The sequence below is a fragment of the Phyllopteryx taeniolatus genome, chromosome 10, assembly GCF_024500385.1.
Source record: "Phyllopteryx taeniolatus isolate TA_2022b chromosome 10, UOR_Ptae_1.2, whole genome shotgun sequence".
In the NCBI taxonomy this organism is placed as follows: Eukaryota; Metazoa; Chordata; class Actinopteri; order Syngnathiformes; family Syngnathidae; genus Phyllopteryx; species Phyllopteryx taeniolatus.
In genome coordinates, this window is record NC_084511.1 from 29870465 (window position 1) to 29895239 (window position 24775).

At 50.7% G+C, this 24775-nt stretch overlaps 2 protein-coding genes across 26 annotated transcripts in view; both read left to right on the plus strand.

The window, feature by feature from the left end:
* LOC133485289 (protocadherin gamma-C5-like) overlaps nucleotides 1–24775 on the plus strand; it is a 294682-nt gene that overhangs the window by 264091 nt on the left and 5816 nt on the right. For 18 of the 24 annotated variants that reach the window (XM_061788764.1, XM_061788774.1, XM_061788752.1 and 15 more), the window contains exon 2: nucleotides 23899–23957. In XM_061788764.1, coding sequence (XP_061644748.1) covers nucleotides 23899–23957 — 59 coding nt within the window. The other 6 variants (XR_009790655.1, XM_061788777.1, XM_061788758.1 and 3 more) reach the window with 5 other exon arrangements.
* Nucleotides 676–10901, plus strand: LOC133485290 (protocadherin beta-16-like). Of its 2 annotated transcripts, XM_061788782.1 has the most exons (3): nucleotides 676–1478; nucleotides 1560–5986; nucleotides 10409–10901. In XM_061788782.1, the coding sequence occupies exons 2-3, from the start codon at nucleotides 3554–3556 to the stop codon at nucleotides 10766–10768; spliced, it is 2793 nt and encodes a 930-aa protein (XP_061644766.1). In that variant the 5' UTR covers nucleotides 676–1478; nucleotides 1560–3553; the 3' UTR covers nucleotides 10769–10901. The 2 variants fall into 2 exon arrangements, with proteins under 2 accessions (XP_061644766.1, XP_061644765.1); XM_061788781.1 differs by having other exon boundaries at nucleotides 676–5986.

Below are 24775 nucleotides of genomic sequence, written 5' to 3' on the forward strand. Positions count from 1 at the left end.
CAAGCATTTCCCAGCGGCCATCGCCTCGAGGCCCCCTGCTGTTGGCTTTGCGGTACTGACTCCGTGCGCCACCCATGCAGCAGGATTAACGTTTCGACACAGTTTGATGACAGTTCCCTGACAATTTTGTGTTTGTAGTGTATGAAGATCATTTTTAGTTCCCAAAGCATTTTGGCCTTCAGTATTCTTTCCTCCCATTAAAAAAAAAACAACAACCAAAAAACACAACAGGTTGTTGTTGTTGCATTGTGGATGTATGAATGTGCTAACTATTATTTTGTCTGTTTTCATCACTTAAAGGTGACCCATACGTAATTGTATTTAATGTATCTGAATGTCATGTGAGGATGTGTGCTTTTAGATGCTCAAATCTATCGGGGAAAATGAGGCTCCGATACAAATGGAAACACATTGCCGTCTATTAGAGCACATATGAAATGAACTTTCCATTCAATGTACAAGAGAAGATTTGTAACCACAACTACACTTATGCTAAACACACACACACACACGCACGCACGGTTAAGTGTACACAACATGTCGGTTGCCAAGTTTGCAGTCTGACCGATCTCTCTCTGGTCTTTTTTTCCTTTTTCCTTTCTTTCATGTCTCCTCTTGTCGACGACCGCCTGTCGCTCGTGATCGGCCGCCTGTCCCCAAAATAAGGTAAGAAAGTTTTTGTCTATTTTTAACACACACACACACACACACAATTACGCACACAGAAACAAAGCACACGGGCAAGTGAACGTTGATACTGTCGATAATTGCACACACAGCAGAGCTGGGAATTCCCACTGTGGCTGACACATCTGCTCACATCTTATCATCCTCATCACCGAGCGTCAAAATAATCATATTTAATCTTCCAAAAAAAGGGAAAACAAGGATATTGGATAAAGAAAAACTGAACAAAGTCCCACAACAGATAACAATCAAACCAAAGTAACACTTGACTATCTAAAAGTGGAGACAAACTATGAGCTGTGAGTAAGACGTGGAAAATGACACCTGACAATGATAAAGACAACTGACGACTATGACGTGGCAAAGGACATGAGACGACGACAATGGACTGAAAGAAACCAGGGAACTAAATACAAACAAATTGACGAGACAACGAGGAACACCTGGACAAGACACGCGTGGCTGGAGAGAGCCGATTGGTCGACGAGAACAGGTGGACACGACAACCTCATGAGCACACGACAAACATGGAACAAAACACACACCATGACACAGCTAGCGTTTCTTTCTCCAATAATGTGGCTGTAGTTTGCTGTCTGCAAAGACAGCCCATAATACTCGGTCGGGGCCGTTTACCTGAGTTGCGAGGATGAAAATAGCATCTTTATGAACTATAACCAAAGTAATGTGCATTGATTGAAATGACTGCTGTTGCAATTCTGACACCCCGAATGTTACGGCCTGCGAGTGTACACGTGCCTTGGAATCTTGTTTGCTTGACATTGTGATCGGTGAGTGTTTCCCTTCATATCGCTGAACAAGCCAAAGCGCGGTCAAAGGTCAGCAAAAGAGAGTTGTCGCGTGCCTTGCAGATGCAGCAGTCGGCCGCCTGGGTGGCGCTGTCCACTCGTGTGGTGCTGAAAGGCAGCCCCCCTGTCTGATGACGTACCTCAGCTATTTCTTATTTGATGGAACATGAGGCTTGGTTTTTCACCTTTGTCAGTGAATATTTCTAGTACAGCCAGGATCTACTAACCTTCTACATTGTACATATGGTCCTATTTCTGAGAGGACATTTGACTATATCATAATAATGAAGATAGTATCGTTTAGTGGTATCTTTGTGCAACTCCCCTCCCCTCCCCTTTGCGCCACAGACCTCCATCCGGGTACTTTCAACGCAGGGTGTGAGCAGGATTATTTCAATCGCCGATGACGTCATGCACGCTGCCTGCACTTGCGCTCATCAGCCACTAGAAGGCGATAATCAACCTCGTCTGCGCTTTAAATAGACTTCAGTGAAGCTTGAATTGCTGTTGCGCTTCTTTAAATATTACAAAAAAACTTAAAATATCATTTTTGTTCGTAATACATTATTCTAAATAGTTTTATTCCAATGAATACTGCCATATAGTCTTTCAATATTTGTACTTGAATACAATTAAAGACAATCTATGAAGTCATCTTTATCCGCTGATGTAAATATGAAGTACGAGTTAGCATTTTGCCCAAATATTAATAGCCTTGTGAACGCATCAAATAAAATGCATGATGTATCGTTGGTATTGTCAGATAAAAATTGTATTTGAGTGGCATAATAATCATGCGTTGTGACGTCACGTTTCAATGTGTACTTCGTGAATAGAAATAGAGGTATGGAAATAAAGTCATTTGATATTACCTTAAGACTTTCTTTGCTTCAATATTTAATTAAGATATGTACTTTCAATGATTTGGACTTGTATTTTGAAGTATGTTAATAAAATTAAAGACACTCTATGAAGTCAGCGTGCATCCACTCAATAGAAATAGGCATGAGTGGATTTAATTTCATTTGAGTTGATCAATATTGATGGCCTTTATACACGTTAAATTGCATGATGTTGTTGAATTGGTCTTAGGTAATATTATATTTGAGTGGCGTAATCATGTTTGTATTATATGCAATAACATATCAATGCATGTTTATGAAGAAGGTAATGAGATATTAAATTCATGTTTCAATATTTATAGCTCTGTAATGAGAAATATACGATACTGTGTGGTATTTTCGACCAACATTAAAATACATAGTTTTTTAATTGATGTTGTTCAGTAAAATTTGAGTGGCATAATAATTCATAATATATTACGTATGTTGTGACGCTACATACGTTTAAATTCATAACATTAATATAACTTTAATAATAATATTAATAGCATCATATTAAACTTTGAAAATAACGGATTGTAATATTGAATTAGCATTTCGTTGCAAGATTTATAAAAAAAAAATTCTAGTCATATTTTACTTTAAAGACAACTTACAAACTTTCATAATGGCCTTTGAATACAAAACAAATACAAACTTTGAGTGGCATAATCATAATAATACGTCACATTTTATAATATATTCATATTATAAATGTCATATTTCTACCATCGTGTAATACATTTTGAAAGTATCGTGATGTTAAATGAGCGTTTTGATTGTTTTCGAGTTGTAAATTGTGACTTAAATGAAAAGATGTTGACGAGCGCGATATACGAGTGGCATAATAATGAATTGGGGCTGACGTCACTGCAGTGGGGGGGGAGGGGGGGGCGGGGCGGTGTTGTGTGCGACGTCACTGCAGTGCAGGCGCGTCCCCGGTTGGCCGGGGCGCCTTCCGACCGTCGGCCAATGAGAGCGCGAGCTGTACAAAGAGATCTGGCCGCCCGGCATCTTTTTGTCGGCACAACGGAGAGCGCGCGGCGGCTCGATGCACACAAAGCATGAATCTCCCTTTTCCGCTGGGCGGCGGATTTGCTCTTTCAGAGGATTTCCGATTGCGTTGACTGGAGGCTGTTTTCATTTGATTGAATTTTTTTGCCTTTGACTGGAATAATGTGGCCCAAATTGCTGCGGTGGTGCCACCTCGTCTCCCTGCTGTGGGGCACAATAGACGGGCACGGCCGCTACAGCATCCCGGAGGAGTTAAAACGGGGCTCGCCGGTGGCAAATCTGGCCAAGGATTTGGGTTTGGCGCTTTCTGAACTGAGTCGACGCAAGCTGCGGATCGCGTCGGAGGCCGGTCAGCGTTTTTTCAGCGTGGACCTCGCGAAGGGAGACCTGCTGGTGACGGATCGGATAGACAGAGAGGAGCTGTGCGGACAAAGGGCGGCGTGCGTGCTGCCGTTGGAGCTGCTTCTCGACGAGCCCTTGCAACTGCACACGCTCCACATTGAAATATTGGACACGAACGACAACTCTCCGAGTTTTCTGACCAAGGAAAAAATCTTGCAAATAGCAGAGCTGGTGAATCCGGGCGCGCGGTTTCCCTTAGAAAGCGCACAAGACCCCGACGTCGGCCCGAATTCTGTGCGCTCCTATCTTATCAGCAAAAATGACCATTTTAAATTGGCTGTCAAAAGCCACAAAGACGGCAGAAAAATCCCTGAACTCGTGCTCGAAAAGCCTCTCGATCGCGAGAAGCTGCCCGTCCATCATCTCGTCCTCACGGCTGCGGACGGGGGCGACCCGGTCCGGTCGGGCACGTCGGAAATCACCGTCACGGTCCTCGACAACAACGACAACGCGCCCCAGTTTGAGCGGCAGCTTTACGAGGCCAGCGTGGGCGAGAACGCGACTCCGGGCGCGCGGATTCTGCAGGTGACCGCGACCGATGCGGACGAAGGACTCAACGGGGAAATTGAATATAGTTTTGCCGAGCAAACGTCAGAAGACATTCTCGCGTTATTTCGCATTGAAGCTGCGACCGGGGCTGTGACGGTCGGAGGGGATTTCGACCACGAGACGACTTCTTTACACAGGTTTGACATTACCGCAAAAGACAAAGGCAATCCCAAAATGGAAGGCCACAGCGGCGTGGAAATCAAAATAGTCGACGTGAACGACAACGCTCCCGAAATCATCCTGACGTCATTAACGAGTCCGGTGCCGGAGGATTCGGCCATAGGAACAGTCGTTGCTCTCATAAGTACAAGAGACCCTGACTCCAAAGACAACGGCAAAGTTACGCTGCGTCTGTCCTCCGAATCGCCCTTCCAATTAAAGGGCGACTCGGCCTCCAACCGCTACTCGTTAGTGACGAACGAGCCGCTGGATCGGGAAAGAAATCAACAATACAGTGTGGAGTTGAGCGCCACCGATGATGGAAACCCTCCGCTATCCAGCGCCAAACAAATTGTAGTTCAACTTTTCGATGTAAATGACAATGCGCCAGTTTTCTCCCAGCCTCATTATAATATTTATCTCAACGAAAATAGCGCTCCAGGCCATATTTTATGTTCGGTGTCGGCCAGCGACCCGGACGCCGGCCAGAACGCCAAAGTGTCCTACTCCCTGCTGGAGACCAAGGCGGCCGAGGCGCCGGCGGCGTCGTCGTCGGCGTACGTTTACGTCAACGCGGAGAACGGCAGCATCTACAGCATGCGCTCGTTCGACTACGAGAAGGTCAAAGTGTTTGAGGTCGGGGTCGAGGCCAAGGACCGGGGCTCTCCGTCTCTCAGCAGCAACGCCACCGTCCACGTTTTCATCCTGGACCAGAACGACAACGCCCCCGCCGTCATCTACCCCTCCCCCCACGCCGCCTCCCACCTGAGGGCGCCCCGCTCGGCCAAGGCGGGCCACCTGCTCACCAAGGTGACGGCCGTGGACGCCGACTCGGGCCACAACGCCTGGATCTCCTACAAAGTGGCGGAGGCCACGGACGCCTCTCTGTTCGCGCTCAGTTTGTACACGGGGGAGGTGAGGACCAAACGCGCCGTGTCCGAGCACGACGACTCCTCTCAGAGGCTGATCGTGGCGGTCGAGGACGACGGGGAACCGGTCCGCTCGGCCACCGTCACGCTGTCCATCCTGCTGGAGGACGCCGCCGCGAGCGAGCCCGCCGCCTCGGAGCCGCTCGGACGCGACTCGCCGCCCGAGCCCCGCGAGAAAGGCGGCGTCGGCAGAATCACGCTTTACTTGATCGTGTCTCTGGCCTCGGTGTCCGTGCTGTCTCTGCTCGCGTTGCTCACCTTGGCCGTCAAATGCGCCAGGAGCGGCGGCGCCGGACGCGCGCGCTGCGAGCGGGACGAGAAGCCCGACAGAAATCTGCACATTCAGCTCAACGCCGACGGACCCATCAAGTACGTGGAGGTTCTGGGAGGAGACGTCATGTCTCAGAGTCACTCCTTCAGGTCCTGCATGTCTCCCGTGTCAGAGTACAGCGATTTCACGCTGCTCAAGCCCAGCAGCACCGCCGACTTCAAGGAGGTCATCGGCGTGCTGGATGCCTCTTTGCCGGACAGCGCCTGGACCTTCGAGAGCCAGCAGGTGAGCCGAGCCGACGATTCGCTTTGCCGACGACGACCGCTTGCGGCGCTCTGGCTGCTCGCCGTGCACATTTTCACAACCTTTCTCTCCCGCTATTGGTGAGCCAGCCGTCCTTTCGTCTGCAGTCTTGAAATGTTTTGATGACGTAGTTTTGCAATACATTTTCTTTCGTGGTAGAAGCGTCAGTCTGATGATGCGTTCAGTGCTCGAACTGAATCAATTCAGCACCACAACAGCGGACAGTGACTCTAAAATTCTGAATCAGAATCATCTTCATTTGCCAAGTATGTCCAAAAAACACACAAGGAATTTGTCTCCGGTAGTTGGAGCCGCTCGAGTGCGACAACAGGCAATTGGCAGAGAACACTTTGGAGACAGAAAGACATTGACAAAAAAAACAAAAAAAAACAGTCACTGAGCAATAAAGGGTTGCTAGTTATCTGGTAATGCCGGTAATTGTTTAATTTTTTTTGGACAATTGTGCAAAAGATGCAGAGTCCTCTCGCACTTAGAGCAGTTCGAAAGACTCTTATTGCAATAGTGCGGTGCAATGAGCATTGTGCAAAGGGCGCCGACACTTCAAGCGAGTAGCGCGATCATCTGGGACAATGTCGATTGTGCAAATGGTGCAAATGGAGCAGATGCTACTCTGCCAGCAGGTGAGCCGACGATTCGCTTTGCGAACGACGACCGCTGGCGGCGCTCTGGCTGCTCGCCGTGCACATTTTCACAACGCTTCTCTCCCGCTATTGGTGAGCTGTTGCCATTGACAACAATAGATTGAAAGGTGTTAGTGTATTTTCCAATTCTGCTGACTTTTTGTTGTTGCAATCTCATTTTGTGGTTTGAATGAAGTCAGCTTGATTGTATGTAGCACATTCTTTCGAAAAAATTCCGCAGTATCTTAATGGACGACAAACTTGAAATCCTCCCACAGCAGTATTTTTTTATCATTTATTTCCAATCAATTTGATCAAGATGGCCTCATGTTTTACCAACTGCCACAAAAACTGGTTTGGTGTTGTTTTTCTTGTAATGATTAGGGAAATCCCGATCCAACTTCTTCACTTCCGATCCGATCTCACTATTGCAGCCTTGAGTTTTGCCCGATATCGGTCCGATCCGATATCAACAATTATCATACGCACTTGATTTATTGTGTAGTATGGAATGTTACGAAATCTTTGATCAAGTCAGATCACTCAGAGAACGATTATCAGCAACAGTCGGTGTGAGGAAAAACGGACCCCCTTATTATTAACCAATGGGTTACATCAAGTCACTTTAAACAACGGAATGTACTACAATTCAATCAAATCAACAATTTTTTAAGAACATCCTGAAAAATTACTTCAATCCAACCAATAACCAGGTTTATTCAACATAATCATATTCTACAGTTGAATCGATTCACTCAACATCAATGAGAAAATCATGAAAGATAATCCAAATAAATAATAAACACGAATTATACTTTGAAAGTGCAAAGTAATTCAAGTTCAATTGCGTTATTGAGTTATTTATTTGACTGTCGGCATATGGTGGGAACAAGCATTTGTTTTCGCTGCATGTGCGGTGCTTCTGGGGTTTAGTTTGATTTGCTGTTTCCTGCTGTGCACTTCTTGACCTCCGAGGGGCAGTGTGGTGCACACAATGAGATACACACTTGCAGTAACAAAGAAAGCAGAAGAAGTCACAATCGAACATTGTTATTAGAACACATGCCAGGGCGTATTGTTATATTGCCTTTTTTGTATATTTTTATACAGGGTTCGTGTACCAATATTCATTATTTTAAGAAATATAAGTGCAGCGAGTTGAATGCTAATTCCCGTGAGCTCGCCAACCGTGTTTTTTTTTCATTCACCGTGTGTTCGCTTCGAGCGAGCGATTTTTCTGAACAAAAACAAAGAAAGAAACAAAGGCTGAGATGTATTTGAACATTCGACAGGTTTGATACGATCATGTGAGTTGAGTTTTTCAGTGACTTCAACTGGAGCGTCAACAAACGAGTTTAAGCAAGCAACAGCGACGGTTTTACTCCTTTTGCTACGATGCTAGCACCATCGCAAGCTGTTGCCGTCCGGGCGCTGCCGGATAGAAGAGCTGGAGCGGAGCAAGGAATGAACTGCGTGTATAAGACTGGCGCAATCGAAAAGTGTCGATCCAGTCCGATATAATCGTTTTGTTTTTTGTTTTTTTGTTGGTTTTTGTTTTGCTGACATCGGACCGATTTCCGATCTCAAAGATCGGATCGGGACTTCGTAATCATTGTAATCACAGCATTGTTGAAATGAATTTGGTTTTGAATATTGAATATTCCCATCAATACTGATGGGATACTCTGACAGCGGTTGAAACGTGTTTAATTATCTTCTATCATGCTCACTATTTGGCAATTAATAGTTGTAGAAAACTCAGGCTGATGAGTCATCAGTGGCAGCCACAATATAGTTTTGTGAGAGATTTTGTTTTTCTGTATCTCCTGCAATTTAGTTTGAGATTTATGCACGTTTTTTGTTTTTTCTCCTCAGTGATCGTCAACGCACGCTCATCTGCAACATAACCTATACTGTATACATTCGATAACGCTCAAAAGTAATCGCATGTTGTTGTTGGAGCAAAGTGAAGTAGATGCTGCGCATCGCATTCATCGCATGGAAATAATTCAACAGGATTGCAACAGGCAGCAAGTTTGAAATTGATACAAAAAGACATTGTTACGGTTTTCTCATGATTCTGCTCTTTACGGTTCAATTCACACACGTGGATCAAATTGATGGTACCCTTTGTTAGTGAAAGAAAAACACACACTGGGCACAGAAATAACTTGAATCTGACAAAAGTAATAATCAGTCCCCAAAAAAAAATAATTATGAAAATTCACCAATGAAGATCAGACATTGCTTTTGAATTGTGGTTCAAAAGAATTATTAAAAGAACCAAAAAAAACCCTCCTTGAAACGGGCCTGGACAAAAATGACGGTACCGTGAACTTAATATTTTGTTGCACAACCTTTTGAGCCAATCACTGCAATCAGAGGATTTTTGTAAGTTTCATTGAGACTTGTGCGTCTCTCAGCAGCTATTTTGGCCCACTCTTCATGAGCTAACGGCTCCACTTATCTCAGATTTGAAGGATGCTTTTCCCAGATGGCACGTTTCAGCTCCTTCCACGGATGTTCGTCTGGAAGCTTCGTGGCTTGTCACAGCTTCTGGGAGAAGGTCTGACAGACATACGAGACAAAACGGGGACTTTCTGGCAAGGCACATCGGCTCTTTGTTCACAGACGCAAAAAATGAAGCATACCAAGAAAAGAACACTCTCCCTACTGTGAAACATGGAGGAGGCTCTGTTATGTTCTGGGGCTGCTTTGTTGCATCTGGGTCAGGGTACAGTCAAATCTCTTAAGACTATTAAGGTAGTCTAGAGAGAAATAAGAGTTCGGTCTTAGTCGCAGGTCACGAGTCTTGCAACAGGATAACGAGCCAAAACACAGCAAAGAACCGCAAAGGGCAAAACATTGGACTATAGTGAAGTGGCCTTCTTTGAGCTCTGATGGAAATCCCACTGAACATCTGTGGGAGCAGCTGAAACGTTCTTCCCGAGAAAGCGAGCTTCAAACCTGAGACGACTGGAGCACTTGGCTCCAGTTTGCTCCAGAGTGGGCCAGCATAGCTGCTGACACATGCAGAAGCCTCAAGTGAAAGTTTCAAAACAATATGGCTGATTGCCGTTATTGCCTCAAAAGGTTGTACAAGAAAATACTCGAGAGTGGCATCATTTTTTTGTCCAGGCCTGTTTCATGAGTTGTTTTTTTAAAGCTCTCTCTTTTTGTTGTTGTTGTTGTTGTTGAACCACAATTCACAAGCAATGTCTGATTTCCATTTTTTAAAACTGGATTATTCCTTTTGTCAGATTCGAGTTATTTCTGTGACCACCGAGGGTTTTTCTCTCATTCACTGAGGGGTGCCACCAGTTTTGTGTATGAGATAAGGGCATGCTGCTTAACTTGAAGAGTCAGTTCAGGCAAGACTTAAATGCGGTTTCATTGTTTCGACGGCGCGATCATTGAGCCGCCATATCCAAGTCCCCTTCTCTGTTGTTGTCTTCAAATTTGCGTGTTCACACATAGTTCGGATGCAGTCTGGTTTCAAGGGAGCAAATGCACGTAGATCGTCATTTCCGAGAGTATTCAGCACCCGAAGAGTGGACAGTGACAGTGAAATGGATTTAATAGATAGATTTTTTCGGTTGCTGAATTATTTTCTGTCTGCTATTTCAAATTTAAATTGACACGTGTTTAAAATATTTCTGATATTGATAATTATTTGGTGCATATTTAGGGACTTCAGTTGGTAATATATATATATATATATATATATATTTGTGTGTGTGCGTGTGCGTGTGTGTGTGTACAGTTGCCCCCCAAAAGCCATACAATACTCGAAAGGGGAGAGAGGAGCTGTGTCTTTAAGAGGGAACGAGGATCAGCTCGCCTCTCATTGGCTGGTGGAAGCGCGGCCAGTGAGCCAATAGCATTGAAGACTGTACAAAGCAATCTCGTCCCTGCCCCCCACGCAGCTTCGTCTCACCAACACGTCGAATGCACCGAGAGAAAGGAATCGGCTCGGTTTGCTCGTTTGCTCGTTTGCTTTTTCCCACCTCGAAACGACAAACATTTCGTGGCTCCGCTCCGATGGCTTGAGGGGCCGCTCGCGGAAATCTTGCCCGTTTGTACGGACGTCAGAGTCGCCGTGGAGAGGATGTGTGCGTCGTAAGGCAGGATGACAAAGACAATAGGATCCCGAGACTGGCGACGGCAGGCTCTTTTGTGGCATTTTCTCTTGTGGACTACGGCGGGTGCGCAGACTCGTTACAGCATCCCAGAGGAGCTCAAGCGAGGTTCGGTGGTGGGCAATGTGGCCAAAGATCTGGCTCTGGGACTGTCTGAGATATTTGAGCGCAAGCTGCGTGTCGCCTCTGAGGCTGGGAAGCAGTATTTCAGCGTGGATGCGGGGAAGGGCGAGCTGCTGGTCAGCGACAGAATAGACAGAGAGGCTTTATGCGGACAAAGCGCCAGCTGCGTGCTCCCTCTGCAGGTCGTCGTCGAGGAGCCGCTGCACTTGCATCGAATTGAAGTCGACATTCAGGACATTAATGACAATTCACCTCGATTTCATACGAATGAACTCGCTTTAAAAATAGCGGAATCAGCCGCAGTCGGCACTCGTTTCCTTTTGGAAAGCGCGGAGGATTTCGATGTCGGGAGTAATTCGGTCAAAACGTACACCTTGGCGAAAAACGACTGTTTCACTTTGAAAATGAAGGAGGTTGAGGATGGGAAATTAGTGCCCGAGTTAGTTTTAGAAAAACCACTGGACAGAGAAAGAAAAGCTTCTCATCAGCTCCTGCTGACTGCTTTCGACGGAGGCAATCGAGTCATGTCTGGCACTGCACAAATTACTGTTTTAGTCCTTGATAACAACGACAATTTCCCCGTTTTTGACAAAAGTCTCTATAAAGCGTCCTTACAAGAAAATGTGGCAAAAGATACATTCGTACTTAAATTGACAGCGACTGATGCAGATGAGGGACCGAACGGACAAGTCCAATATTTTTTCAGCGTGCGCACACCTGATTTGGTGTCATCTGTGTTTCAATTAAATTCAGAAACGGGTGAAATATTTTTACAAGGAGATTTGGATTATGAGAAAGCTCCGTCTTACAGAATTGAAGTGACTGCCAAAGACAAAGGGATGCCTGAAATGGAGAGTCACTGTCGTGTGCAGATTGACGTCGTTGATATGAATGATAATGTTCCAGAAATTATCCTCACCTCGGAACCGCAGCCGGTCCGGGAGGACGCACCGAGTGGGTCAGTGGTGGCTCTGCTTACATCACGTGATGCAGACTCTGGTAATAATAGCAAAGTCACGCTGCGGATCCCTAAAGGCTCCCCTTTCATTCTGAAACCGTCTTTTGCGGATAATTACGCGCTGGTCACCAGCGGCGCTTTAGACCGGGAGAGAGTGTCCGAGTACGAGATCGAGGTCACGGCCACCGATTCGGGCTCTCCTCCTCTCTCCAGTCGCAAAAGCGTCGCCGTCAGCGTCAGCGACGTCAACGACAACCCTCCCGTCTTCTCCCAGAGCTCTTATAACGTTTATGTGAACGAGAACGGCGTCGCGGGCGCCATCCTGCACTCGGTGTCGGCCAGCGACCCGGACGCCGGCCAGAACGCCAAAGTGTCCTACTCCCTGCTGGAGACCAAAGCGGCCGAGGCGGCGTCGTCGTCGGCGTACGTTTACGTCAACGCGGAGAACGGCAGCATCTACAGCATGCGCTCGTTCGACTACGAGAAGGTCAAAGTGTTTGAGGTCGGGGTCGAGGCCAAGGACCGGGGCTCTCCGTCTCTCAGCAGCAACGCCACCGTCCACGTTTTCATCCTGGACCAGAACGACAACGCCCCCGCCGTCATCTACCCCTCCCCCCACGCCGCCTCCCACCTGAGGGCGCCCCGCTCGGCCAAGGCGGGCCACCTGCTCACCAAGGTGACGGCCGTGGACGCCGACTCGGGCCACAACGCCTGGATCTCCTACAAAGTGGCGGAGGCCACGGACGCCTCTCTGTTCGCGCTCAGTTTGTACACGGGGGAGGTGAGGACCAAACGCGCCGTGTCCGAGCACGACGACTCCTCTCAGAGGCTGATCGTGGCGGTCGAGGACGACGGGGAACCGGTCCGCTCGGCCACCGTCACGCTGTCCATCCTGCTGGAGGACGCCGCCGCGAGCGAGCCCGCCGCCTCGGAGCCGCTCGGACGCGACTCGCCGTCCGAGCCCCGCGAGAAAGGCGGCGTCGGCAGAATCACGCTTTACTTGATCGTGTCTCTGGCCTCGGTGTCCGTGCTGTCTCTGCTCGCGTTGCTCACCTTGGCCGTCAAATGCGCCAGGAGCGGCGGCGCCGGACGCGCGCGCTGCGAGCGGGACGAGAAGCCCGACAGAAATCTGCACATTCAGCTCAACGCCGACGGACCCATCAAGTACGTGGAGGTTCTGGGAGGAGACGTCATGTCTCAGAGTCACTCCTTCAGGTCCTGCATGTCTCCCGTGTCAGAGTACAGCGATTTCACGCTGCTCAAGCCCAGCAGCACCGCCGACTTCAAGGAGGTCATCGGCGTGCTGGATGCCTCTTTGCCGGACAGCGCCTGGACCTTCGAGAGCCAGCAGGTGAGCCGAGCCGACGATTCGCTTTGCCGACGACGACCGCTTGCGGCGCTCTGGCTGCTCGCCGTGCACATTTTCACAACCTTTCTCTCCCGCTATTGGTGAGCCAGCCGTCCTTTCGTCTGCAGTCTTGAAATGTTTTGATGACGTAGTTTTGCGATACATTTTCTTTCGTGGTAGAAGCGTCGGTCTGATGCGTTCAGTGCTCGAACTGAATCAATTCAGCACCACAACAGCGGACAGTGACTCTAAAATTCTGAATCAGAATCATCTTCATTTGCCAAGTATGTCCAAAAAACACACAAGGAATTTGTCTCCGGTAGTTGGAGCCGCTCGAGTGCGACAACAGACAATTGGCAGAGAACACTTTGGAGACAGAAAGACATTGACAAAAAAAAAAAAAAAAACAGTCACTGAGCAATAAAGGGTTGCTAGTTATCTGGTAATGCCGGTAATTGTTTAATTTTTTTTGGACAATTGTGCAAAAGATGCAGAGTCCTCTCGCACTTAGAGCAGTTCGAAAGACTCATATTGCAATAGTGCGGTGCAATGAGCATTGTGCAAAGGGCGCCGACACTTCAAGCGAGTAGCGCGATCATCTGGCACAATGTCGATTGTGCAAATGGTGCAGATACTCTTCAATCAGTGTGCAAGTGGGGCAGATCCTACTGGCATGAGTGGCCAGTATTGGTCAACAACAGATATGCAAATAGTGGAGCGTGGCGAGACTACTGCAGTGAGTGCACGAGTAATACGACAAACTCAAGACAAAAAATTGCCAGCATGTTGCAACGGAATTGTACGTTAGCTGTTTAAGAAGTTGATGCCAAGAGGGAAGAAGCTGTTGGAATGTCTGCTAGTTCTAGTTTGCATTGGTCGGTAGCGCCAACCTGAGGGCAGGAGCCGGAAGAGCCGGTGACCGGGATGCGGAGGGTCCGAGGGGATTTTGCACGCCCTTGTCTTAGTTCTGGCAGCGTGCAAGTCCTCAAGGGTGGGTAGGGGGGTACCGACAATCCTTTCAGCAGTTTTGATGATGATGATGATGATGCCAAAGTAAGTCGCTTCGGTGGCGAAACAGCCGATGCAGCCACAGCTTTTGCTCAACTCGCATCGGCTTCGGCAGCTGTTTTGAAATGCAGTCAAAAGCTCAAATAACTTGAAATATATTGAAGAGAAAAAACCCTGGGAAAATCCGACAGTGATCGGCAACGTTCGTTTGCTTGTTCATGACGTATGGCGTCCCTGAAAGAATTTTCTGTCGGCGAAGGACCCCGTGAGGACTCATAGGTGCCCAGCATGGTGCCTGACTAAATTACAAATCAATACCGAACTAAATAAGGGGGAGTTCATAAATAATGGAAAATTGAAATTGAATCAATCCACCAAAAAAATAATTCAAAAAACAATATTTTCTTTACCACAGCACAGCGTTTAAAAAGAAATATTTTTTGTCAATTTGGACCTTGTGAAATTATCGCAATTCAGCACCTCGAGTGAGGACAGCGACTTTCTTGACAACAAGTCAAACGCACCGCATAAAATCAACAGCATGAATTGAATTTCGCGTTGTTGCATTCAAATAGACAGTGATGACTGCATACCTTGACTTTTATTTTTTTTGTTTCAATTTATGTAAAGCATACTTTTACTTACTTAATGTTTATCTCATGTCAATCAAATACAAATAAGTGGTTAGGTTGATTGATGTTTCCACGATTTATTCTTTTTCATCAGACTTGTTTTGAGTCCATAAAACAGTTGTCAATGTCATACCGACGTCAATTTGACGTGTTGACTGCTCGTCCGACTGCAGTCTGCAGAGAATTGGCACAAACGCACCAATGTCAGGCTTGCAGAAGGGAGGGGAAAGAGCTGTGTCTTTAAGAGGGAACGAGGATCAGCTCGCCTCTCATTGGCTGGTGGAAGCGCGGCCAGTGAGCCAATAGCATTGAAGACTGTACAAAGCAATCTCGTCCCTGCCCCCCACGCAGCTTCGTCTCACCAACACGTCGAATGCACCGAGAGAAAGGAATCGGCTCGTTTGCTCGGTTTGCTCGTTTGCTTTTTCCCACCTCGAAACGACAAACATTTCGTGGCTCCGCTCCGATGGCTTGAGGGGCCGCTCGCGGAAATCTTGCCCGTTTGTACGGACGTCAGAGTCGCCGTGGAGAGGATGTGTGCGTCGTAAGGCAGGATGACAAAGACAATAGGATCCCGAGACTGGCGACGGCAGGCTCTTTTGTGGCATTTTCTCTTGTGGACTACGGCGGGTGCGCAGACTCGTTACAGCATCCCAGAGGAGCTCAAGCGAGGTTCGGTGGTGGGCAATGTGGCCAAAGATCTGGCTCTGGGACTGTCTGAGATATTTGAGCGCAAGCTGCGTGTCGCCTCTGAGGCTGGGAAGCAGTATTTCAGCGTGGATGCGGGGAAGGGCGAGCTGCTGGTCAGCGACAGAATAGACAGAGAGGCTTTATGCGGACAAAGCGCCAGCTGCGTGCTCCCTCTGCAGGTCGTCGTCGAGGAGCCGCTGCACTTGCATCGAATCGAGGTTGAAATACGAGACATTAATGACAACTCTCCCGGGTTTATTTCGAACGAGCTGTCCTTGAAATTAGCAGAATCTGCAGCCGTTGGCACGCGTTTTCCTCTGGAGAGTGCAGCGGATCCTGACGTGGGAAGCAATTCAATTAAATCATATACTCTCAGTAAAAACGACTGTTGTTCTCTTCGAATAAAAGAAATGGAAGGTGGAAAGACCGTCCCCGAGCTCGTGCTCGATAAACCTTTAGACCGAGAGAAGAAGGCTGTGCATACAATTCTGTTAACGGCATTAGACGGCGGCACTCCAGCGAGATCCGGGACATCAGAAATAACCATAAATGTACTTGACAACAATGATAACTTTCCTGTGTTTGAGAAAAATGTCTACAAAGTCAACGTGGGTGAAAAGGGTGCAAAAGGGACTGTTATTGTCAGGCCGAAAGCAACAGATGCGGATGAAGGGTCGAATGCTGACATTGGATTCTCATTTGGGCCCAGAACCCCAGATTCGGTTTTGGCCATGTTCGATATTAATCCCGTTACCGGCGAGGTCACGTTGAAGGGGGACTTGGACTACGAGACCACAAAGTCATATGACATCGATATCAGCGCTAAAGATAAAGGCAGCCCTGAGATGGAGGGTCATTGTCGCGTGCAGGTTGACGTCATGGACTTCAACGATAACCCTCCTGAAATTGTGCTGACCTCGCAGCCAAAAGCCGTGCGCGAGGACGCCCCCAGTGGAACTGTCGTCGCCCTCATTAGTGCTCGGGATCTTGACTCGGGTAACAACGCTCGTGTCACGTTACACCTGAAAAAGGGCTCCCCTTTCATTCTGAAACCGTCTTTTGCGAATAATTACGCGCTGGTCACCAGCGGCGCTTTAGACCGGGAGAGAGTGTCCGAGTACGAGATCGAGGTCACGGCCACCGATTCGGGCTCTCCTCCTCTCTCCAGTCGCAAAAGCGTCGCCGTCAGCGTCAGCGACGTCAACGACAACCCTCCCGTCTTCTCCCAGAGCTCTTATAACGTTTATGTGAACGAGAACGGCGTCGCGGGCGCCATCCTGCACTCGGTGTCGGCCAGCGACCCGGACGCCGGCCAGAACGCCAAAGTGTCCTACTCCCTGCTGGAGACCAAAGCGGCCGAGGCGTCGTCGTCGTACGTTTACGTCAACGCGGAGAACGGCAGCATCTACAGCATGCGCTCGTTCGACTACGAGAAGGTCAAAGTGTTCGAGGTCGGGGTCGAGGCCAAGGACCGGGGCTCTCCGTCTCTCAGCAGCAACGCCACCGTCCACGTTTTCATCCTGGACCAGAACGACAACGCCCCCGCCGTCATCTACCCCTCCCCCCACGCCGCCTCCCACCTGAGGGCGCCCCGCTCGGCCAAGGCGGGCCACCTGCTCACCAAGGTGACGGCCGTGGACGCCGACTCGGGCCACAACGCCTGGATCTCCTACAAAGTGGCGGAGGCCACGGACGCCTCTCTGTTCGCGCTCAGTTTGTACACGGGGGAGGTGAGGACCAAACGCGCCGTGTCCGAGCACGACGACTCCTCTCAGAGGCTGATCGTGGCGGTCGAGGACGACGGGGAACCGGTCCGCTCGGCCACCGTCACGCTGTCCATCCTGCTGGAGGACGCCGCCGCGAGCGAGCCCGCCGCCTCGGAGCCGCTCGGACGCGACTCGCCGTCCGAGCCCCGCGAGAAAGGCGGCGTCGGCAGAATCACGCTTTACTTGATCGTGTCTCTGGCCTCGGTGTCCGTGCTGTCTCTGCTCGCGTTGCTCACCTTGGCCGTCAAATGCGCCAGGAGCGGCGGCGCCGGACGCGCGCGCTGCGAGCGGGACGAGAAGCCCGACAGAAATCTGCACATTCAGCTCAACGCCGACGGACCCATCAAGTACGTGGAGGTTCTGGGAGGAGACGTCATGTCTCAGAGTCACTCCTTCAGGTCCTGCATGTCTCCCGTGTCAGAGTACAGCGATTTCACGCTGCTCAAGCCCAGCAGCACCGCCGACTTCAAGGAGGTCATCGGCGTGCTGGATGCCTCTTTGCCGGACAGCGCCTGGACCTTCGAGAGCCAGCAGGTGAGCCGACGATTGTCGCATCAAGTGGCATCATTTTACAAGTCGGGCTCTTGTTGTGTGTCGAGTTGAGTAAACGGCGCCATTTCCGTTCCATTGGCATATTGCACTGGATTTTTTTTGTTTTTTTTCCGGCATCATCAAAATTAAACAATATGTTGTATGAGTAGGCCTACAGGTGTTAATTGTTTAACGATCGCCAGAGATGGAATTGGGTGTCCACAGCAGACTGAAATAACAATAAGTAAGTCAATGGATTGCACTTCTGGAGCACTTTGTCTGCACGCTCACAGTGCACTTCACAAAGCCTCACATTCACCCACCAATGGGCGACTGGTGCCAGGCCCGCTGGGGGCGCATCAGGGTTCAGTGGCTTGCCCAAGCACTCTTTGACATCCAGACAGACAACCCCACAAGGAATCTGTCTCCGGTAGTTGGGGCCGCTCGAGTACGACAACAGTCAGTCAATTGACAGAGAACACTTTGGAGACAGAAAGACATTGACCAAAACTGAGCAGTAAAGGGTTAATAGTTATCTGGTAATGCCGGTACATGTATTTCTTTTTTTGACAATTGTGCAAAAAGATGCAGAGTCCTCTCGCACTCAGAGCACTTCGAATGAGCCATAGTGCAATAGTGCGGTGCAATGAGCATTGTGCGACTAGCGCGATCATCCGGGACCATGTCGATTGTGCAAATGGTGCAGATACTCCTCAGTCAGTGTGCAAGTGGGGCAGATGCTCCTCCGGCATGAGTGGCCAGTATTGGTCAACAACAATCGGCGTTTTCATGAATTATGTGAATGAGCCGTAAAATTGGATCCGTCTCATCCATCGGCAAAAGCTGGCAGGAAGAAGCTGTCCTGTTTTTCAGACATGTCTTTCTGGTAAAATATCAATGAATTGCTCAAATATATTTGATTTGGGCGGCACGCTGGACGACTGGTCGGAGCGTCTGCCTCACAGTTCTGAGGACTGGGGTTCGAATCCCCGCCCCCGCCTGTGTGGAGTTTGCATGTTCTCTCCGGGCACTGCATGGTATGCATGGTAGGCTCATTGACAACTCTCAATTGCCCGTAGGTGCGAATGGTTGTTTGTTTGTATGTGCCCTGCGATTGGCTGGCGAGCGGTTCAGGGCGTACCCCGCCTCCCGCCCGATGATAGCTGGGATGGGCTCCGGCACGCCCGCGACCCGCGTGAGGAGAAGCGGCTCATTTGTTTTCTTTCCAAACGAATAGAATCTTGGAGATTTTGTCCGGCCTTCTCTGTGCTGCTTTTGAGCAAGTTTTAAAGGTGGCACGTTTGTATTTGGCGCCCTCTTATGGGCGAAAAGACTGTGGCAACTTTTTTTGTTTTCTTCTTCTTCTTCTTCCCCAACACGTGATTGAAAAAGACGCACCGGAATATGTCTCGGTTGCCCTCGAAGCCGTATTTTCTTCCGAGCCTCGTATATGAGCACATCCACATCATCTGACTTTTTTTTTCCTCAAACTCTTGAGTCAAAAAAGTTTCTCGCGTGCGTGCGAGTGAGAGAGCAACTTTGCTGTGTGTGCGCGTGTGCGTGTGAGTGGGGGAGGCCTCTGCTTCGTCCCCCCGCCCACGAGCGCAGGGAGGCGGGAGAGGGCGAGCCAGAGCGAAGTGTGTGTGTGCGCGAGTGGGGGAAATAGTTGAGCTTTTCGGCCTGGTTTTCTCGCGAAAGTCGGCGGTCATGATCGCGTCCAAACTTGCCGTCACTGGTCCTTCAAAGCGGATCCTCTCGCCGCCGAAGTGGACGGGCTCGTCTTCACCCCAACTCATCATGGCCGCTGAACGCTGAGGCGAGAAGTTTCGGCGTTTCCCGGACAATGGAGCGCTCCGGCGGAGGGAGCCAGCTGGCGAGGCTGTGCTGCTTTCTGGCCTGCCTCGCCTCCGCCTCGGCCCAGCTCAGCTACTCCGTGTTGGAGGAGCTGAGCCCGGGCTCCATCGTGGGGAACATCGCCAAAGATCTGGGCCTGAGCCCCCAGAGCATCGTTGAGAGGGGGCTGCGCGTCGTGTCCGAAACGGGCACGCAGTATTTCGAGGTGAGGCAAGCCAGCGGAGATTTGGTGATCAAGCAGCAAATGGACCGGGAGCAGATGTGCGAGTTGAGCCCGTCCTGCTCGCTCCACCTTCAGATACTTCTGTCGGACCCTCTGGAGATCCAGCGCGTCGCGGTGGACGTCGTGGACGTCAACGACAACGCTCCGCACTTTTCCACCAGCAGCGTGTCTTTGGAGGTGTCCGAGGCCGCTGCGCAGGGCACGCGCTTCCGCTTGGAGAGCGCGCACGACCCCGACGTGGGGAGCAACTCTTTACGCACCTACCAGCTGGAACAAAACGACTTTTTTACACTCAACGTGGAGACCAAAAGCGACGGCAGCAAGTTTCCCGAGCTCGTGGTGGACAAAGCTGTGGACAGGGAGGCGCGGGCGTCCTTCGAGCTGCTGCTGACCGCCGTGGATGGCGGGCAGCCGCAGAAATCGGGCTCCACGCTGCTTCTCATTCAAGTTCTGGACGTCAATGACAACGCGCCCGTCTTCCACGAGTCCGTCAGCAAAGTCAGCCTGCTCGAGAACGTCGCGCCGGGCACGTTAGTGACCAAATTGAACGCCACGGACGCGGATTCGGGCCGCAACGGCCAGATCTCGTTCATGTTCAGTAAATACACGCCCGAGCGCGTCGTGAAGCTTTTCGACGTGGATCCGAAGAGCGGAGAGATTCGCGTCCAGGGCGAGGTGGATTACGAGAAAGCCGCGTCCTACCACATCACGGTGCAGGCCCGAGACGGGGGCTCCCCCGCCATGGAGGGCTCCTGCAACGTCATTATCGACGTCACGGACGTCAACGACAACGCGCCAGAGGTCACGCTGACGTCACTCACCAGCCCCATCAGAGAAGACTCCGCCCCGGGAACGGTGATAGCCCTCATCAGCGCTCGGGATCTGGACTCCGGCAAGAACGGGGAGGTCACCTTGAGCCTCCCGCGCGGTCTGCCCTTCAAGCTCAACTCGGCCTTCGACACGCACTACAGCCTCACCACGGCCGGCGCCCTCGACCGCGAGAGCCAGTCCGAGTACAAGGTGGTCATCGGGGCCACCGACGGCGGCGAGCCGCCGCTGTCGTCGCAGGCCGCCTTCGTGGTGACGCTGTCCGACGTCAACGACAACGCCCCCGCCTTCTCCCAAAGCTCCTACTCCGTGGACGTCCCGGAGAATAACGCCGCCGGCGCCCCCATCGCCGCCGTCTCGGCCACGGACCCGGACCTGGGCGACAACGCCCGCGTCGCCTACTCCATCCTGCCCGGCCTGGTCCAGGGCTCGCCGCTCTCCTCCTACGTCTACGTGAACTCGGAGAGCGGCCGCATCTTCAGCATGCGCTCCTTGGATCACGAGCAGCTGAAGGCCTTCCGGATCGAGGTCCGGGCCCGCGACGCCGGGGAGCCCCCCAGGACCGCCGACGTCACCGTGCACGTGTTCGTGGTGGACGCGAACGACAACGCGCCCGTGATCGTGCACCCCGCCGCCGCAGACGACGACGGCGGCCTGCGGCTCAGCGTGCCGCCGTCCGCCGGCCCGGGCTACCTCGTCAACAAACTGGTGGGGCTGGACGCCGACAGCGGGCACAACGCCTGGCTCTTTTACTCCGTCGCCCCCGGGCCGCATGCGAGCATGTTCCGAATCGGGGCGCGCTCCGGCGACCTGCGCACGGCCCGCAAGTGGGCCGAGGAGGAACAAGGCTCCGCTTACGACATCGCGGTCATCGTCCAAGACAACGGCGAGCCGCCCAGGTCCACGCGGGTGAACATTACGGTCACGGTGGACCAGAAGGCCGCGGCCGACGATGCGCCGGCGAGGCCTCACCGCACGCCCTTCTCCCCGCGCGACGGGATGTCGGACATCACCTTGTACCTCATCATCTCTCTGGCCTGCGTGTCGGGCGTGTCGTTGGTCACGCTGGCCGTCGTCACGGCGCGCTGCCTGAGGCGCCGCGGCCACGGCGCGGGCGACCCCTGCTGCTGCTGCTGCTGCTACGGTAGCCGGCGGTCCGGCCGCTACCGGCAGAGGCCCGGCAAGGACCCGCACCTGCAGCTCAACACGGACGGGCCCATCCGCTACATGGAGGTGGTGGGCGGCGCCCGGGACCCGCACACGCGCACTTACAGACCCTGCTACTCCACCGTCTCCAGCAGGAGCGACTTCGTGTTCATGAAGACGCCCACGCTGAGTCCCAGCAACACGCTCGACACCACCCTCGGCAGGAAGCGCCTCGGCGGCTCGCCCGGTGAGGTGAGCGGCCGACGCGCGGCTTCGAATGCCAACGCACGAGCGTCTCGGGGAACCGTACGACATGAGCCGCACGTGTCGCGCAAATTCAACCTTCTCAATAGCATCATCCTTATCCTCTTATCCATCAGCAGCGGCGTCAAAGAACAGAGGATGTTGCGAATTGCTGGTTGTCGCGACTTATTTTGGCCAACTGTTATCGACAGCAGCGACCGTTTTCGGGCTCGGTCCCGTTATTTTGCTACAGGAGGGTTCACGATTTTTTCCCGTATCGTGTCGCGCTGAAAACGTCAACCGCGTATCGTTAGCCTCGTTAGCTAAGTTAGCAGAACTGCCCAAGTCACTGTTAGAAATAGCAATGACCTTGTTTGTTTTCCATAAAGGATCAAATGTGACGATTAGGCTAACAATACCACTTAAGAGTAGCATTTTACTATTATCTTTGTGAAGACATCCTTTTGGATACAGCTCTTTAATGCACTTATTTTGATTGCCAAGTGGGCGACTTTTTTTTTGGTGATGATGCAAATGTTTTTTTTTTCCAACTGTGGTAATGGAAGGACAAACTGGAGGAACGCTGACAGCAGATTAAAAAAAAATAATAATAAAAGTTCTTGTGCGTTTGCTTAGTAGCTGTGAGGAAGAGGAGAGCGGAGGAAGGTGGGATGTGAAGGAGGGATAAGGGAACAAAATAGTCAAAGAAAAGCTCTCGGGTTGCAAACGGGAAGTCACAAGGTCGTCCGTTGACCCCTGACTTCCTGTTGTCCACTGATGATGATGATGATGATGATGATGATGATGAGCTGCCGGATTGCGCTCTTACTTCCTTGGCCAACATGGCGGCTTTTCCGAAGAGTCCAAACTCTGAATGATCTTTATCCGGGGGGCGCGTTGTGTCCAAGGGTTTCTCGCGTTCGTGGTCTGTTTCCGCGCAGGCTCGTACGGACGTTGAAACTGGCTTTTGCAGTTCCGGGCAGTTTTGGCAGTCACCTGCTGGCGTTTGTTTACGAAAATCAAACACGCTTCATGTTTCCTATCGAGAGAGGCCCAAATTCTTTCGAGGAAAAAAAAAAAGCACATTGTGACACACGACAGCAATTTTCAAGCAGCTTGTGATTGGAAACGTTTTTATACGGGATTCAACTTGTCGTCCAGTTCCCGCCCGGTGTCAAAGGGGAATTTACAATTGGAAAATAATCAGCACTTCTTGTCTTTATGATGATGATGATGATGTCGCCTGGCGCTGACCTCTTACTCCAGAAACAGCAGCTTTTCCCCGTAATGGAATGTTCCTACGACATGACGTGTTACCAGCGCGACGTTTTATTATTTGCGAGGCCTCAGTCTCTCTCATTGGTTGTTTTTCCTCGGGCTCGATGGTTTCCCAAATTCGAGGCAGATGGCGATTGATTAGATTTGTATCATTTTTTCCCCTCCACAGATCGTATTTATCGCGCATGACGTCCCAATGACTGCAAATAAGACCGGAAAAGTTCGATTTTTCAATTGCAAAGTCGCACGTTTGTTGAATGCAAAGAAAAACCGCAGCCTAGTCGACGTTTTCCCGCTTTTCTCCTTTAAGGTTTTGATTTCCCGTGCTTATTTTCCATTTTGCGGTCGTCGTCGTTTTTCAAACACGCACGCGCACGCGCACGCGCAGATGTGTCAGCCACAACAGCGACCGTCCCACGAAAGCCGTCGTGAAGTTTGTCGCTGCTGAATTTGCGATTCATGTTGCAACTTGTGTTCTTCTTGCAGCAAAAGCCCCCCAACAATGACTGGCGTTTTAACCAGGGACCGAGACCAGGACCCAGCGGGTGAGTCAACGTTGCGCTCCTCTCACGCACGCTCACAAGTACGACGACGATGATGAGTGATGAAGGATGACAAATGGCGATTCAACGACTGCAGCTGCAATGATAACGCTGAGCTGTGTGCTTCCATGCACGCAGTCTGAGGCGGTCTCCCCCCACCCCCCCCCCCCCTCGCTGCTTCCCTGCTTTCTAAAATGGCTGCCGCAGCCTGCTCTCCCCCTCCCCCGGCCGCTGCTCTCCTCTCCTCTCCGCTCAGGCCCGCAGATGAGCGACGGCGGCCGGAGCCTGTGGGGGAGGGACGCGGTTGTTCTCGCCTCCCAACATCTGACGAGCGCGTTTTTTTTAATCCAAGTGACGCCACGTGATCGTTTTGCGCACCGTTGCGCGAATTGCTGCAGATTGTCGATGCTGTTGTCGTCCTCAAAAACAATTGTTTAGCTTCCGACGCTGTGTGAAGGTTGCGTGATGTTAGTGGCGAAGGGTGAAGGACATCATCCCCCCCCCCCAAAATTAGTTCTTTTCGCAAGAAAAGGCAAACAAGGCACATGGAAGCAAACACTAAATTAAGAAAGTCCAGAAAACAAAGTTCAACGTAGGAAAGGAACGCGAGGGAACAGAAGACTCATCACGACGGTGAACAGGGAAAGGCTGAACGAAATACAATGTGACGAGACGCGAGCTGATTGGTCGAAACGAGGGACGGGGCTGACGAGAACAGCTGGCGATGAAAACCTAACGAGTCGACGAGAGAGCTTTGTAAAAGGCAATTTTGTGGGAGAAAAATACAGCTCTTGCGAGCGTTCGTGCAAAGGTTCTTCGAC